Consider the following 18097-nt stretch of genomic DNA (forward strand, 5'->3'; position numbering starts at 1 on the left):
CAATCCAAGAAATTAGGAACATTCCCACCCAAATCAGATTTGAAGGAAGGGTCATGATCTTCATACACTTCAAAAACCTTTTGATACAGCAAAGCAGTATGCAGCATCAAATATATGGAATTCCACCTTGTAGGTACATCAAGAACCAAAGAGTTTTTGGCTTCCACCCCAATTAAGTCAGCAAGCTCTCTAAATTTTTGGAGCCTAGCAGGTGAGTTTCTCATATACCTAACAGAGTCCCTTACCTTCTTAACAGAGTTTCTCATATACCTAACAGAGTCCCTTACCTTCTTAACAGAATTTCTCATATACCTAACAGAGTCCCTTACCTTCTTAACAGAATCATCAGATTCCTTTAATCCATCTTGCACATTCTTAACAGAATCATCAGATTCCTTTAATCCATCTTGCACAACCAGATTAAGGATGTGAGCAATGCATCGCATATGCAAATACTTACACCTTACTGGTAGAACCCCAAAACAGCATTTTCTTTTTTAAAAACCCTATGGCAGTATCATTGCTAGAAGCATTATCAACTGTGACAGAAAAAACTGACTTCAACCCCCACTCTAGTAGGCAACTCTCCAGTGCCTTAGCAATGTATTCCCCCTTATGTGAAGAAATAGGGACAAAGGAAATTATTTTTTTCTGTAGCTTCCACTCATGATCTATGAAATGTGCAGTAATGCACATGTAGTTTATTCTTTGTACAGAAGTCCAAGTATCAGTAGTGATACTAACCCTTTGGCAGCTAGTCCTAAAGAAATTCTTCAAATTAACCCTCTCATCAGAATAAATTTTCAGAATATCCCTACTTACTGTCCATCTAGAAGGAATTTTGAACATAGGACAGCAAACAAGAATAAATTTCCTAAAACCTTAACCCTCGACAAACCTAAAAGGTAGCTCATCAACAATAATCATTTCACAAAGAGCTCTCCTAATCAACTCCTGATCAAAAACCCAGGTTCCTAAAACCCCTGCTGCACCTTCAGACTCAGTTAAACCAGAACTAGGAGCAGGAGAGAATGTGAGTAGAGATTGCCTAGTATCCTTAGAGGCAGGAGAGAATGTGAGTAGAGATTGCCTAGTATCCTTAGAGTGAGGATTTTTTAAGCAAGTCATAATGTGAGTATCCTTAGAGTGAGGATTTTTTAAGCAAGTCATAATGTGATTTCTCAAAGTAGAAGTCCCATGTCTTTTGGTCTCAGATTTGTAAGACTTTTTATAGTATATGCACACTGCTGAGACAACAATGTTATCTTTGTTCTTGATTTTTTCAAAGTGATCCCAAACAGGAGATCTGGTTTCAACCTCTTTTCTTTTTTTAGGAACAGATGGAGGCAAAGGCTGCTGAGATGTATCTTTCTCTACAGCTTCAGCTCCCATATCATGTTCCACATTNGAGATCTGGTTTCAACCTCTTTTCTTTTTTTAGGAACAGATGGAGGCAAAAGCTGCTGAGATGTATCTTTCTCTACAGCTTCTGCTCCCATATCATGTTCCACATTTTGAGAGGGAGGTTGACTTCTAGACCCACCAACACTTTCCATCTATAACATATAGTAGGAAAGTATTAGGAATCTCAATTCAAAAACTAGGTCATTTCATCATTAAAAAACAATTAAACATAGTTCAGTTATTGCACATTTCATCATGTATGCAGAAATGCAGAATTGCAGATTCCACAAGCAATTTAAGGGTCACATATCCATCAACTTGGCAACTTGCACAGTTTCATACTTGCAAGTTACAATTTACAAAACACAAAGAAATCCATAATCAGGCATTCAAGCAAAGTATGCAAATACTTTATGATGCTCATCATTTATATGGATTTCACATCCCATTTAGGGGCTACAACTTCCACCAAAGGTTCGAAACAAAAACACATTAAGCTTTTAAATGGATTTCAGACTTTCAGTAAGCACAATAACACAAAGAAATCCATAATCATTAATCAGGTATTCAAGATTTCAAGCACAGTAAGAACACAACCTTACTTTAAAAATTATAATGCTCATCATTTATTCAAAACACTTAGGGGAATAGGGGCTATGGCTTCCACTAAAACAGGGACACTTTAAGCCTTTAAATGGATTTCAGACTTTAAGTAAGCACAATAACACAAAGAAATCCATAATCATTAATCATTTATTCAAAACACTTAGGGGAATAGGGGATAGGGCTTCGGGCTTCCACCATACTGGAAAATAACACACTAGATTGCTAGAAATTATCAGAGTATATCAATTTCAAAACCCTAAAACAAAGAGCTTCAATTAGGGTTTTGCAATTATCACATGATTCACATTCATAACATCACACTACATACTAATATACTATCACAGATGACAGATTCACAAGAGTCAGGACACAGGTCACAGAATCACAGAATAATGAAAAAATAAATTAGGGTTTAGGAGTTACTTTATTTCTCAGCAATAATCCCCCGAGAACAGAGGGCATTCGATTCCTAGCAAGCAAACTGCAACCCTCCCGAGTCCACAGGTCACCGTTTGTCCGTCTCTACCCTCACATTTTGATACAACATATGGTGGCAGTTCGGGTACTCAGGGGGAAGAAGAGCTTGTACCCTCTTTTCGTTTTTGTCTTGATTCTACAGGTACACCTATTTGTCTAGAAGAAGACAAAGTTGTTGGAATGCTCAAGTACCTTTTACCAGAAGGAACAAAACTCACGGGAGGACGAAGCTTAAAAGAGTGTGCATCTTGGTACACTAGAGGACTATTTCACACCGGAGATCCACGAGAAGTTGTCAAATGTTACCTCAATGGCACGATCAAGGAGAAATTCTACCATGAGGATTGCAAAGGTAACTTTGAGAAACTTAGAGCAAGAATTAAAGATATGCTTTGTTTGTAAAACTATCGCNAATACTTTTTGATGCTCATCATTTATATGGATTTCACATCCCACTAATCCCAGTTAGGGGCTAAGGCAGTAAGGCTTCCACCAAAACAGACATTCAGATTTCAGGCATTCAAGATTTTAAATGGATTTCAGACTTTCAGTAAGCACAATAACACAAAGAAATCCATAATCATTAATCAGGCATTCAAGATTTCAAGCACAGTAAGAGCACAGTCTTACTTTAAAAAAATATAATGCTCATCACTTATATGGATTTCACATCCCACTAATCCCAGTTAGGGGCTATGGCTTCCACCAAAACAGACATTCAGTGATTCAGGCATCCAAGATATGAAATGAATTTCAGACTTTCAGTAAGAACAATAACACAAAGAAATCCATAATCATTAATCAGGGGAATAGGGGATAGGGCTTCGGGCTTCCACCATACTGGAAAATAATACACTAGATTGCTAGAAATTAGGCGAATAATTTCACAAAATCAGAGTATATCAATATCAAAATTCAAAACCCTAAATCAAAGAGCTTGAAATTAGGGTCACAACACTATCACAGATTCACATGAGTCACAACACAGGACACAGAATCAGAGAATAACGAAAATCAATTAGGGTTTAGGGGTTACCTTGATTCTCAGCAATAATCCCCCGAGAACAGAGGGCCTTCGATTCCTAGCAAGCAAACTGCAACCCTCCCGAGTCCATAGGTCACCCACCGTCAGTCCGTCTCTGCGTCTCACCGATTCAGGGACTACCGGACTAGGGCTTCCACCGGAGACTTAAAAGTCTCTGATTCTCTAACTCTCTTAGAACTTACAAATTGTAGAACTGTAGAAGAGACAACGAGAGTACGAGACTACGAGAGAGGAGACAGTAATCTAAGAACTCAGAGAAGAGAGAACAAAGAGAGAGGTTGAGAGAACTCAGAGAAGAGAGATTGAGAGAGGTCGAGAGAACGAGAGAATTCTCTAGGTCAAGAGTGAAGAGGTGCGACTGCGCAAATGAGCAGATCGGGAATCTTCGCAATATATATACTATGCTCATACGACGTCGTATATATGTGCTGAATGCTAACCCTAATGTTACATCGGTTTTTCGGACGGGTTCGGGTGGCATTACTGCCACCCAAACCGAAATCATTTGAACCGCACACCTCGCCCAACGGTTCGGTTTAGCATGTTCGGGTTCGGTTCTCCTCGGATGGCGAATTTGCGGTGGTCGGGTCGGTCGGGTTCGTCGGTTTGGTCGGGTTCTGCACACCCCTAGTCCTTGGCACCTCTATTCTTATTTTTAATCTAAGAACTCAAATAATGAGCAAATAATTAGTCATATTCTTTTCTTTAATTCTTTAGTTTGTGCTAATGACTTCTTGACTTAATAATGATAGGGAAGTGTTAAGATTAACNGTCGGTCTAGTGGACCGTCCACGAGGACGGCCTCGTTTCTGTTTAGGAGCAGCGACTGCAGTGGTCTCATGCGATTCGGACATGACAGGAGTAGAGATTAGAGGCACGTGTAGCACTGACTCAGCCCAAGGTCGGGGTGCAACAGCAGGAGATGATGGCACAGTGGTGGGAACAAAGGGAAATACATGCTCATCAAATCACACATGTCTGCAAATATATATTTTGTTAGTCTGTAAATCCATGTATCTATACCCCCTAAAAGACTCTAGATATCCTAAAAAAAAAACACACGGGGTAGACCTATAGGACATCTTGTGTCTATTATAATGACGCAAGTGAGGATAGCAGAGACAACCGAACACATGAAGGAAATAATAAGACGGAGGGGATTTATGCAATAAAAGATGGGGACTCGAATTACGCAACACACTGGATAACATCTTATTAATCAAATAGACAGCAGTTTCAAAAGCATAATCCCAGAAACGATAAGGAACAGACGCACGAGCCATAAGTGTAAGACCGGTCTCAACAATGTGTCTGTGCTTCCGTTCGACACGACCATTCTGTTCATGAGTGTAGGCACAAGACTGCCTATGATTAATTCCTAACTAACAAACAGAGAATGCAATTTTTTGTACTCGGCACCTAGATCAAATTGTCTAGCCTTATTTTTACGATTGAAAGATCGCTCGACTAAAGCACGAAAAGAATCAAAGATAGCATATAGATCTGATTTTAAACGCATAGGAAAGAACCATGTATATCGAGAATGGTCATCAACAAAAATAACAAAATATCGATAACCAGTAGATGACAACACAGGAGCTGGTCCCCAAATATCAGTATAAATTAAGTCAAGAACATTCGAACTAACAATGTCAATACGAGGTAAAGGAAAACGAGCAGACTTGCCCAACTGGCATGCAGAACAAAGACCAAGAGTACAACGAGTAGAACTATCCGAACTAAGAACAGAACAAGAAGGTAGAATACGACTCAAAACCCGTTGATGGGGATGACCCAGGCGATCATGCCACACCGACGATGACGCACGAGAGGAAACAAAAGCTTGAGGACCAGACTGGGAGGATGGAACGGGCAACGCGTACAACCCGCCTGAGCTATTGCCGCGTAGAAGAGTCGCCCTGGTGGTGATATCCTTCACAAGAAAGAAAGAAGGGTGAAACTCAAAAAAGACATTATTATCCTAAGTAAACTTCTGAACAGACAATAAGGACGAAGATAATCCAGGGACATGTAAAATATCAGACATCTTAAAAACTCTAAACGGGGTAACAAAAGATGCATGACCTACACGACTAATATATAATCCCTTACCATCACCAACTCTCAATGTATCATCACCAGAATAGGCATCCGAAGTGGACAATGCAGTCACAAACGGCGTCCTCCACCACCGCTGTTAGTCACAAAAGCCGCAGGCGCCATGGCTGTGGGAGAAGAACCAGTACCTGTAACGAACGCATGGGAGCCCAGCAGATCCGCAAGTTCTTGAAGGGAGACCGGACGACCTCGAACAGCTAACGATGCCGTAATGGGATGAAATTCTGGACGCAACCCTCTAAAAACATAGAGGTTTTGCTCCTCCAACGACACGACTCGTCCGGCGAGAGCAAGATCTTCAACCACTACCTGCGCCCGGGCTATGTAATCGGCGATGGAGGAGTCTCCTTGCTGGATGGAGTGAAGTTGTCCAAGCAGATGCAGAACGCGAGCATGAGAAGTAGAGGCCAGCGCTTGTTCAATAGCTGTCCAAAGCGACCGTGACGTAGGGCAACCTATCGCTAAATGCATGACATCCGGGGACAGAGACGAAATCAGCATACTGAGACCACTTTGATCTTGATGAAACCAAGGTGTGTACGCCGGATTGGGTTGGGCAGGAGTCGTAGCATCAGCAACAGGAAGAAGAGCGGAAGGCATAGGATTAGAGCCATCAACGAAGCCCATTAACTCGTGGCCATGAAGAAACGGAACAACCTGAGTACGCCAAAAAAGAAAATTCGTGTTGGTCAATTTGACACTAATAAAGTGATGGGCAGTGGAGAGGGAGGCGACGGCCGAGGAGACCGAAGAAGAAACAACAGCATCGGAGACGGTCCGTTCGGAGGAATTAACAGATCCGTCGGCCATAGGAAAGAAACCTAGGCTAGCTGATACTAGATGAGAACAAAGTGTTTGTATTCAATAGAATTCAACGCATACAATGATAGAAGACAAGAGTATATATACAAGAGTAGTCCCAAATAGACTAGAATTGATAGTCCTAGTGTGACTCATATACATAGAGTCCTAATAGTCCGCATATGAACAGCAAGCATCTATTATAACCAAATTAAAGATACATTTTTCTTTTTTTATTATTTTATTATTTTTGTTTTAAATTTTTAACAAAATGTAAATATGTAACATATCTTTTAAAATTAAACTGAGATAGTAGATGATGAGGTGGATACTTGGATCCACAAAAAACTTGAGAAAAAATTTGAACTATTGAGGAAGGCCTAAGGCTATCCTTATTCTTGCAATTTCTTTACTACTACTCCGTATTATATATCCTTGCAATTCCAATCCACTTTCAATAGTGTGCCTTAATTTCACATCACATTAAAAAATTATTATTATTTTTTTCAATAAATATTATTGTCTCTTCAAAATTATTCATTTATATCAATATATAAATTACTTTTAAATATTAAAAATAGCAAAATGTAAATCTAAAGACGTAAATTTTTAATATAAAATTGTAAAAATTATTTGTATTATGTATATAATCGAATGCAAATTATACTAACTAAAATTTTATTTATAATAATTCATGTTATTAATTTGAACTATGGTTTGAATTGTAAAACTAAAATTCAATTTGTTACTAAAAAAAAAAGAAAATAGATTATAAAAAACAAAGTACAAATAAATATAGTAATAATTTATAATTTTTAAAAATTATATTACGTAAAAAGTTTCAACAAAATAATTCAACAATAAATAAAATAATAATTAAAAAGTAAAATAAATTATGCCTTTACAATAAGTTAGTTACATAACAATTTAAAAAAAAAAAAAAAACATTAACCAAAACTTTATATAGGATGATTTTGTTGAGACTGGTCCACCATAAATCGGATATAGAGCTACATAATGGGGTAGGAAAATAGTCGCAGACTCGCAGTGGACCCAAGTTTTGAATGTTCACAATTTACCTTTTAATAATTGACATTTTGTATTACGAATGCACAATGTGAATGTTCACAATTTACCTTTTAAAAATTCACAATTTGTATAATATGAACACACAATGTTATCATATACAATTTATGTGTTTTGACTTAGAAACACAATTTATATTCTAGAAGTTCACAATTCCAATGCTAAAAATACACAGTTCAGGATCAGGGTCCAACCTACAAGGAAGACCTTGGTTCATGGTATAACAACTCGAAAATAGTAGTATCATTGCTCGGGCGTTAGGCCCAAAAGTGTGCATATAAAGCCCAAGATATTGGCTCAAATAATAAACAAAGAATGCAAGCTATAACCCAAATAGTGGACTAGAAATAATAATGTTTCATAATATTCATCCATCCATCATCCATAGAACGACAAAACTATTTAACTATATTAAAATTTTACTTAGTATAAAAATTTTAAAATTTTATTATCTTTACTATTTATAACAGTGTCAGTTTTGGTATTTCATCTGCAAAATACATATTTGACAACATTTTTTGATAATTTTTTTCAATTGTGACATATTTTCAATTACAAATAAAATATCAAGACTAAACAATATCATATTTAAAGAAAAAATGTTAAAAATTACTAAATTAACATGTACTCCGTACTAAGTAAAATTTTGCTAATAATTTTAAGTTTTGTTGCTCCAGAGTTAAAACTGTAACTTTTTTAAGAGTTCTGCATGTATATTGTAACAATAAATTGTTTGGAACTAAAATTACTAGCAAAAAAATAATAATTGAGGTACTGAAATTACAGTTTTTTCAAAATCAAATTTGTCCCCAACGGACGCCGTCGTACCATACATGATACATCATCTCCTTTGCCCGTGGATGAGTTTCCCGTTGAGAGAGCTTTCAGCTCCCGCGCCGGCGAGGAGTCGAGCCTTGATTTGGGCGAGAGCGAATGACGCGGAGGGAATACGACGACGTCGAGCACTGAGAAGAGTGGACTGGGAACTAGAGAAGGGGAATTACAAGGCGGCTCTATCTCTCGTTAAGCAGCTGCAAGGAAAGCCTGGTGGCCTCCGCGGCTTCGCTGCCGCCCAACTGGTAGCCAATTTATACTTTCATTTTATCTTGTTCTGAAATTCTATAAAATTTTGCATTCTAGAGGAAAAAGGATTTGTTAATCGAATATGATAAGGTTAAATAGGCATGCTTTTATTAGCATGTGTTTGGTAACATAGTTAGTTTATTTGTCAATTTTGACTTATTTCACTAATTTTAGTTGTTTGACTTGGTTAAACAGTAAATATAAATGTTTAATTAGTTAACATTTATTGCTGCAAAACGTTAAAATTACAAAAAAGCTCTAAAGCAGTTTTTTGGCTACTTTTTTCGATAAGCATTTTTAGAAAGTCATTTTGCATGTATCCACTAACTCAATCAATTATTTACCAAACACCCATTATATTAATTGGTAAATTTAAGATCAGTGAAAAGTTATATATGCTCTGACTAATTGGACTAACCTTTGGTTTAATTTACAAATGTATAGTTCAACCATGATTACATTTGGATATCAAATGTTTAGTTCAAACTCTATGAAAAATGTAGTTCAGATGCAACGAACATCTACCTGCGGCTACCTTGCTTGGTGTGGCACTCTAATTTGCAGTATGCTTTGTGGTTACAAAATAAAATTTGTGTTTTCTCAGTTATTTTAGTAATATTTGCTTAGGTGCCTAAAAGGGTTGTGGAGCTTGATGGATTGAACATGAATTTGCTTGATACAACGTCTCTTGAGAGGCTAGTTGATTCTATTATGCGTTCGATCAAGTGCAGCATCGAGTTTGCATCATTAGATGAGGAGGTATTTGATCTGCATTTATGGTGCTCAATGTACATAATTGGATATTGGGACCGCAGCGTTTAAACCGTATAACTTGCTAGCATTCACATTTAGTTGGAACTAAGTAGATAGTAGAGGAAGAAAGATAACATCAAGACCAAAATAATGGGTAAATATGGCATTTGAATGTTTGTGTGAGGTTGTTGCTTTCTTTTGTTCACCTGTGTAATCAAGAATCAGGAACTCGTAAGAAGTATTTATATAGTCTTGTAAGCAGATATTGATACAACTAGCCTTTCTTTTCTTTTGGTCTCCAATACTGCCGTTTGAGAGACATGACGTACTGACTTAATTTGCTACTTACAAAAGTTTTCTTTCATATTCTTACAGTGCAAAACTTCTTAACTCTGTAGATGCAGATTTATGGTTAATCACTTAATCAGATGACTTAGTCTCAATCTCTTTTTGTAGGCCTCAATTTTGGCAATGGAAAACTCTGTGGACACTGATTCTAGTGAAGCCTCTAGTTCCGCTCTTGAAGACCATCAAATATGTATTCAAGTGAGCCATCATTTTCATCCTCTTTCCTTTTAGTAATAAGGTCACATGCTTCAAATGTGCTATTCCCGAAGCCCATGATTAAAGGAGTGGTGACTGCAATTAACTAAGCTCTCTAGAAAGCTTCAGATGTGTTTCCAAAGGATAAAGATTGGTGCAAATTGCTTTAGTGCTTTGACTAATTTCTCTCACCTTTGGCAGCACGAGGCGGGTCATTTTCTTGTAGGTTACTTGGTGGGGGTTTTACCATATAGATACAAAGTACCTAGTGTGGAAGATTTAATTCAGGACAAGTTTGCTCCGGGAAATGTTGAGTTCTGTGGCTTTGATTTTCTCAGAAAAGTAAGATCATTTGCCCTTATGTTCTAGGATATCACCCAAACTTCGTTTTTGAAAATTGACTGCTATTTAGAGTTTCTTCTTCATTATGTTAAATTCTGGCTTAGATACCCTTATAATGGTTTCTTCCTGTATTTATAGTTAATTCCTTCTGAAATTTTCTTCTTCAGTTACTCAGTTAGTCCTAAAATATGTTGATATTTGTACTTGCAACATGGTAACTGTCTTTCTTGAAGTACATGGGGAAAAAACAATTCTATTTTCCTATTGCTTTCTCATGTTATTTCCTAGAGTTTACTTTTCTGAACTTCTATGTATTCCAGGTTGGTGCTTCAACTGTATCATGCAAAAAACTTACGAAAAGAAAGCAAATGGTTGAGGTGAGAGTAATTTGTTTAAATCAAAAATAGAAATATAGAATCAACATTTAGCCAGAGCTAAATATTTCTTCTCTTATTGTACTGTATTTATAATGCCATTATGTTCAGTGTACACCATAATCCAATGACATTAAGAGCTTCAGATAGCTGTTCAATAGACAAACCGTATAACACTTTGGGTTGTAGCAATTTTTGGACATGATTTCACCAATTTATCGATTTGATCTTCAGATTTGAAGATTTTACATAAACATGAGTTTTCTTTCCTTCCGAGTGTTAATTTCACCCTCCCATCTTGCAAACTATACTTCTCCAAAACTTTGCGGACTTTATGCAGTTCTGACAAAGTCATTGTAGTGTTAATTGTTTTGTTATTCTACCTGGATTCACTCTGTAACAGATTACACATCCTTTCAGGTAAACACAAACAAAGTTTCATCGAAGGTCAGATACATTCTCAGTTTTCAATTCAGGCATCATCTTAAGAAATCGTATCTTCATAATTTTCCAAACGTCTGACCTTCTTGCTATCCTGTCTCCGACGCTAGGCTTTGAACAGGTTCTTATGTGTAACGCTGGGAGGGCTGGTTGCGGAGTACCTGGAGTTTGGATACTCGGAATTACTTCACTCAGATGTCGAGAAGGTTAGTGTTGTGCTGTGATTTTCCTGGTTTAAGTAGCAATGACCGACTACCGTTAAATGCGTTATGGGGTAGTTGGACAAAGTGCTGAAATGGTTGTACTTCAGAGAAGATGATGCAGACTTGCACTTAAGATGGGCAGCCCTTAACAGCTTAGTGATGTTAATTGGTTATGGTGAAGCTAGATTGAGGTTAGCAGAGGCCATGAGTTTGGGGCGATCAGTCGGCTGTTGCATTGATACCATAGAGACAACATTAGACCATCTGAACCGCTGAATGAGGTAAGGATAGCATTTTATGTCACCCAAGAAAATTTTCATTTTTTAGAATGTCACGGCATCTTGACATTTGCAAGGTGAGGTTGAAAAGACTAGCATTTGCAATCTAAATTTTGAAAGATTGCAAATGTCAAGTGGCGTGGAATATAATGCAAAAATTCCGCCTAGGCGCCAATCAACCGCCTAGTGTATCACATTAAATGGTGGTCTAGGCGACCGACTAGGCCGATTAAGCGCCACCTTAGCACCGCCTAGGCCGCTTAGGCGCTGACCGCCTAGACCTCCTAGGCGCCGACTAGACTTCTTATGCATCGACTAGGCCACCTAGTTGGCCGATTAGCTATTATTCTTTTTCTTTTAATGGATTATTTCACTAAAAAAACATTGTTTTGAGCGGAATAACCCTAAATTGTACAAAGTCTATATATATTTTTAGGTTAATATTTAATATTTTAGTATTAACTATTAAAGTATTATATAGTTTATAATTATTAGTCTTTAAAAACTTAAAAAAATAATTAAACAAATTTTTAAAAAATAAAAAATAAAATAAAAAAATACGCGGGCGCCTAGGCGCTGATTAATTCCCGTCTAGGCTTCCTACGGAGCGCCTAGCGATTTTTCAACCATGAATATAAATAATTAAAAATTTCTCACCCTTGTTAGAGCATCCTTAATAGTTGTGGTTTTTGAGGAGTTTTTACAGGTGACTAAGAAAGAGAAAATGGGAGGAAAAAAAAAAAACTTTCGTGTTGCGCTGAATGAGTTTCTCCATGCATGCCCACATTTTCAAACCAAAAATCCTTCCTCTTGCAAGCCTCCTATTTCTTCTCTCTTCACCCTCTCTCCTCCACATATGTATTGTTTTTTCAAAAATCACACCAAGATGCATGTGAAGATTGCTATTGGAGATCAGTTTAGCAAGGGAATGAGCATATGCATCCTCTCATCTGCGTTTAGGCATTCCAGACCAAAGTTCAACTAATGAAAGATTAAATGCAACATATGGGGTGTGGATGGATGAGATGGTACTGATTTATTATTTTTCAATTATAATAGTATTTTTACTTTTAATCTTTGACTATTTTAAATTAACTCAATTTGGTTCAAAATACTTAAAATGTCTTTATTTTTACCAAACTTTATCATTCCCCACTTAGGACATTTTGATGATTTTAATTAAAAGTGGAATTAAGTCTATAATATTCTAAATAATAATACTATAGATAGTGTGATGTACGAAAAAATTATGTTATTATGAATTAAAATAAAATTTAAAATATTAAAATCTATAATATAACAATATAATTGGATTTTAATATATTTGGTCAAATATCTATTTTCATAATATATAAAATAAAAATTAAAATTTGTATGGTTAATATAGTCTCTAATCATGTACATATTTGAATAAATTTATTAAAAAAATTTAATGTTATTTTGATCTATTTCTACTTGTATTTGTATATACTAGTTTTTCTTATGCGTGATGCGCACAAAATAGGTGCCCAATATTAATATTTTATATTAAAATTTTAAATTTATTTAAATTTTAATATAGTAAATAATAATAATAATAATAATAATAATGTAAAATATTTTTAGAAATTGGATATTTATATTTTAAAAATAACTAACATATAACTCTAATATTTAATGTGTATATTATTATTATTATTATTATTATTATTATTGAAGATAAGAAAATATATGGTGGATGCATGTGCATACTAGTAATAGTGGAAAAGATAACGGAAGTTATAACGGTAGGGGTATATTTGTCCAAAGAGATTTAAGCTCTAAGATCGATCATAATTCACAATTCTCCTCAAATTAAGGTAAAATGAGGAGGAAAACTGCGAATTTTGATCGATTTTAGGACTTAAATCCATTTAGTCATACTCAATTTGAGATATTAAGTTGAAAATGGTGAAAATACGCTTAACAATTTTAGATTTTTGCACGTTTTAAACGGATGGGTGACCGGTGCGATGAATTTTGGCACTAAAACAATAGTCGTGGATTAAAATTGGTATTAAAACAATAGTCGTGGGACTAAAATTGGTAGAAATGAAACATGTGGACCAAAATTATCATTTTGCTAATAATTGTGGGACCAAAATTGGTATTTGCTCAATACAAGGTGTCAAACAAATCAGGCTAAGCACAAGAATAAATCATAAATGTATGGGGAGAAGAGAAGACTGCATTTGAAGTCTTTGTGGATAAGTGCCTAAGTGGACAACTCCTGCCCCTTAAATTTTGAGTGCTTCACTCTAGTTGACTAGTGGATGACTAAACCTAATCATTACTTTTTGTAGAATTAATTAATTTACATAAAAATATAAATGAGACTGAAATTCAACAATAGACAACAACAGACGACAAAGAGGATAAATCAGATTGAAATACAAAAATAGACAAACAATATTCTTTTGGCCTCTAATTTCACTTTGAAAGGTTACTCTCACATTACGCTGATTAGCAACCAATGTGGGTAACAATATCTTTTCTAATAAGATAATTAGACTTCTAATAAGTAATATCAAAATATAAATTTAATCCTTAATCCTTATAATTTTCTATCATTTAGAAATATTTTGGTAATTAAAATTGTAACTTTCATTTGTGATTGTTTTAGTCCTTTCTATTTTGATCCTTCAAAGAATGAAAACAATCATTTTCGTGACTAAATAAAAATCAAAATTCCTTTCAAAAATCAAATTTACACTTCATGATAATTAAAAACTAAATTTTTGTTATTTTATAATTTAAAAATTAGAAGAACAATTATAACTTAAAGATAAAATCTGCTGTGCGCACAAGGAATTTGTCCATTTTAGACATAATCTTTACATTGTCGATGTGGAGTTTGAATCTTGATCTCTTTTCTGAAATATCTACTAAATCACTAAACTAAGCTCGTAACACATTAATTTGAATGCATCATTTGATTAAACCATACTTTTAAATTTTCAAAATTTAGAATTAAATTATCAAGTAATATCACTTTTAAGCTAATAACTTATTTTAAAAAATAAAGATTAAAATAATGATCAGAATTTAGGTCTGATTTCAATGCCTTGTACGATAAGTCCGCCTTTAACGTGACAACCTTTGACCTCCGACAAACTCATCGTAATCTCCTCATCGCCGTCGTCTTCTTCGCCGTTGAAGAACTCTCCAATCTCAACCTCCATCCACCCATCGCTCCTCTCGCGTGAATCTCGTCTCTCGCCGCCTTCAACCCCTTGCGATTTCATCATTTCAACGCCACCGCCGTTCCTATAAACGGCGGAAGGCCGCCGCTCTTCCGCGCCGCCGTCGGGCTGCAAATACGCAATGCCGGTGGCGGCTGCTCCTCTATCGCCCACTTTGATTGACGTCTCACACGGCCTCGAATCGAGTCCAAAGGCACCATCTGATATGTTCATCACCAGATAAACGCCGTAGTTTGTGTTTGGTGACAAAATCCCTCTTTTCACTTTTCCTTCAATCTCTAGCCTGCAGATCATTTTCAGCTCTGCCGCCTCTGAAAACCTGTAAGCAGTTGAATCAACTTTAATTAGCTTGCATTATCACTGCCATTGATTAATTAGTTTGCAAAATTTTAGGTCTTGCAATTTGAACGTCCATTAATAGAATTAAAGCAAGTGCTCATCTCAACTAAAAGTCTCTCAACGTGTGCGGCTTTTTGGGTAACTCATGACCTTTTGAGTGGTTCTGATACCAAATTAAAGCATGTGTTTCATCTCAACTAAAAACTTAAACTAATAATTGGACTACATACACAGATTATATTTATGCTCACAAATAGAACAATACTTTAGAATGAGAGCCCTAATCAACTGAGCTAATTTTGCTGCAATTTAAATTCTTGACAAGATTTTGTATGAATTTGATTTAATTACCTTGATTGAGGGATGGATTTCCATGTCCAATGCTCAGACGCGTCACCGTATAAAATTGAGAGCTCTTTTGCAGACAGCATATATGACTTCAGACCACTTGACTTCTCAAGCGCAAAGCTCTGCAAATATCAATTATACATCTTTAGTACTATTTATTATTGGTTTGAAGCTTAAACAAATGAAAGAAATTAAGCTGGGAAATACTATTGTACCTTTTTACCATCATCTATGAGTATGGAGTTGCAGAGACGGACAAAGAGGTCCTTCTTTGACGAAAACTCGGCCGCCGCGACGGATTTTGCGACGATTTCTTTATAATCCGGCGGCAAGAATCCGTCCCAGACGGAGTCGGAGTCGGCGGCGGACCGGAGGGAGGAAGATACCGACGATAGGCGGAAGGCGTCGAGTGGGGAAGTGAGGGAAAGAATGGAGTAAAGGCAATCTTCGGGCAACATCTCCAAATTCTTCATTGCCATGTTCTAAGAATACTATGAAAATTCAAGAAAGCGAAGATGATGATGATGATGATGAAGAATTGAAAGAATGGGTAATAATTTGAGGGTGGGTGTTTTTGAATGTGTTTGATAGTTTGTTGAGTCTTTGTTGGTGAGCTTCTCAACTTTTATATACATGTTTTAGGTGAGTTTTATTATTTGGTCTTTGGAATCTATCCTTCCACAGTTCCACTATTGCGGCAAGCTTCTTGGCTCTTCACGAGAAGCTTCATGCTTCAGGAGGGAAACTTCTTGATAATTATTTATTTATTTAGATAATTCAATTTTTAATTTCCCACACTATGGTAATATTATCACATTTAATTTAACCAATTTAACCTCGTGACTTTAACGTTGTTGAATTCCGTCGTCATATTATTACAATTTTTATTATATTAACGTTGATTTTTAAGACAACTTTCGTATTTTATAATCTTAATTTTCCCTTTTGGTTGAAAAAGTATTTGAATCTAATAAATAATAATTTGATAGACTTTTTAAATGAAAATAGTTTTTTTTTAAAGAAAAAATTATATCTTTTATTATGTCATTTATGAACATTTTTTTAGGACACTCTTACGCCTACCACCCACAAACTTTTCCTCTCTAATGCCGTAAATTTTAATTGGTTAGAATATATATGATGAATTTTTATTTTTTTTCAAAAAAAGGAACCAAACCAATTTAAATTGTCACATCAGGGAGTGACAAGTTTGTGAGTTGTATACGTAGGGATATTAATTTTTTAATTTTCTCTTTTGGTTGAAAAAATATTCATAAATGATATAATAAACAATAATTTGATAGACTTTTAAAATGAAAATAGTTTTTTTATTATTATATCCTTTATTATATCATTTATGAATAATTTTTTACGACACTCTTACGCCTACCACTCACAAACTTGTCACTTTCTAATGCGGTAACTTTTTATTGGTTAAGATATGAAATTAAAAAAAGAAAAAAGAAAAAAAAAGTCAATTAAAATTGTCACATCGGAGAGTTACAAGTTTGTGAGTTGTAAACGTAAATATTTTTTTTTTTAAAGGAATGAAATATTACATTAGAATTGTCAAATTATTAAATTGCCTCATAAGTTAAAATCAATTAGATAAAACTTGTAATAGAAGATTAAATGTGACGAAGTCACAATAATTGTAGAACTTAAATAACATTTTCTCTTATTTAGTTATTTATTAGAATATCATAAATAGTTTTTTAATTATTGTTATTTTATTTCCTTATGATATTTTAATATAATGCTTTTAAATAAATCTAGAATCCATACAAAATAAAGTATATACATGAACCCTTACCTCAAATTTCTGTCCAATCATTATCCATGTAAAATATTTAATTTATTAGTCATGGTTAGGCTTTGTTTAATTTACCCTGCAATACTTTTTTATTTTTTAAAATATACTCTACATCTCAACTACCATATTATTATATATATAATTCACTCATTATTTTCTATATATCTATGCAATTTCAACTCACTTTTACTAATAATAATAATAATAATAATAATAAACAAACGTTTAACAATTTTTTAAAAAGACACTTGGCAAGCCGCCAAGCCCCATAAATTTGACAACCAAAGTAAATTTGTATGTCATTACAAATCAATATGTTAACTGCACCGGAGAATATGTGTCTGTAATTACCAACGGAATTGCCGTGTCTTTCTCTCGGAAAAATATGTTAACTGCAAGTATAAAATATGTTTGCAGAAAAAATATGTTAACCAACATTTCATATGTCTGCAATTAACATATTATGTACCTGTAGAATGTAGTTAACAATTTATGCGTTTGTAATTATTATATTATGTGTCTGTAATTACCATGTTATGTGCCTTCAATATGTGTGTTAGTACAAATATTATTAACTGCAGATACAAAAATATATCAACAGTAGATATATAAATTTTGAATTAGGGTTAACAGTACAATATGAACCACTGGTCCATAGTATAACAATTGATAACACATAGCACTTGACACGGTTTACAAAAAGAGTTAATTCCATTTTTTGTCCTAGATTTATAAGTGACAATCCACTTTTAGTCCTTTTTTATTAGAATATCCACATTTGGTCCTAGTATTATTGTGACATGACCATTTTTTATCTTTTAT

At 34.9% G+C, this 18097-nt stretch overlaps 2 protein-coding genes across 7 annotated transcripts; one reads left to right on the forward strand and one right to left on the reverse strand.

Moving 5' to 3' along the window:
- Positions 1 to 8335: 8335 nt before the first annotated feature.
- On the forward strand, positions 8336 to 12694 carry LOC116031943. Of its 6 annotated transcripts, XM_031274312.1 has the most exons (9): positions 8336 to 8616; positions 9248 to 9379; positions 9830 to 9919; positions 10118 to 10258; positions 10579 to 10635; positions 11053 to 11079; positions 11184 to 11279; positions 11352 to 11557; positions 12261 to 12694. In XM_031274312.1, the coding sequence occupies exons 1-8, from the start codon at positions 8371 to 8373 to the stop codon at positions 11550 to 11552; spliced, it is 990 nt and encodes a 329-aa protein (XP_031130172.1). In that variant the 5' UTR covers positions 8336 to 8370; the 3' UTR covers positions 11553 to 11557; positions 12261 to 12694. The 6 variants fall into 6 exon arrangements, with proteins under 6 accessions (XP_031130172.1, XP_031130171.1, XP_031130176.1 ...); XM_031274311.1 differs by lacking the exon at positions 12261 to 12694 and having other exon boundaries at positions 11352 to 11953; XM_031274316.1 differs by lacking the exon at positions 12261 to 12694 and having other exon boundaries at positions 11389 to 11539.
- Positions 12695 to 14351: 1657 nt separating this feature from the next.
- On the reverse strand, positions 14352 to 16106 carry LOC116031658 (F-box protein VBF-like). The gene is made up of 3 exons (XM_031273919.1): positions 15678 to 16106; positions 15466 to 15584; positions 14352 to 15094 (listed from the first exon to the last, which is right to left on the reverse strand). Exons 1-3 carry the CDS (start codon positions 15939 to 15941, stop codon positions 14611 to 14613), a joined length of 867 nt encoding a protein of 288 aa, XP_031129779.1. The 5' UTR covers positions 15942 to 16106; the 3' UTR covers positions 14352 to 14610.
- Positions 16107 to 18097: the final 1991 nt, after the last annotated feature.

The sequence above is a fragment of the Ipomoea triloba genome, chromosome 10, assembly GCF_003576645.1.
Source record: "Ipomoea triloba cultivar NCNSP0323 chromosome 10, ASM357664v1".
NCBI lineage: Eukaryota > Viridiplantae > Streptophyta > Magnoliopsida > Solanales > Convolvulaceae > Ipomoea > Ipomoea triloba.

What these genes read in the sequence shown, in the direction of transcription:
- LOC116031658 (XM_031273919.1), bottom strand. Translation starts at nt 15,941, where the DNA reads ATGGCAATGAAGAATTTGGAGATGTTGCCCGAAGATTGCCTTTACTCC. An exon ending in TCATAGATGATGGTAAAAAG is followed by an intron (nt 15,585 to 15,677) that starts GTACAATAGTAT and finishes TGATATTTGCAG; the next exon opens with AGCTTTGCGCTTGAGAAGTC. An exon ending in AAATCCATCCCTCAATCAAG is followed by an intron (nt 15,095 to 15,465) that starts GTAATTAAATCA and finishes AACTGCTTACAG; the next exon opens with GTTTTCAGAGGCGGCAGAGC.
- LOC116031943 (XM_031274312.1), top strand. Translation starts at nt 8,371, where the DNA reads ATGATACATCATCTCCTTTGCCCGTGGATGAGTTTCCCGTTGAGAGAG. An exon ending in TTGCATCATTAGATGAGGAG is followed by an intron (nt 9,380 to 9,829) that starts GTATTTGATCTG and finishes CTCTTTTTGTAG; the next exon opens with GCCTCAATTTTGGCAATGGA. An exon ending in ACCATCAAATATGTATTCAA is followed by an intron (nt 9,920 to 10,117) that starts GTGAGCCATCAT and finishes CACCTTTGGCAG; the next exon opens with CACGAGGCGGGTCATTTTCT.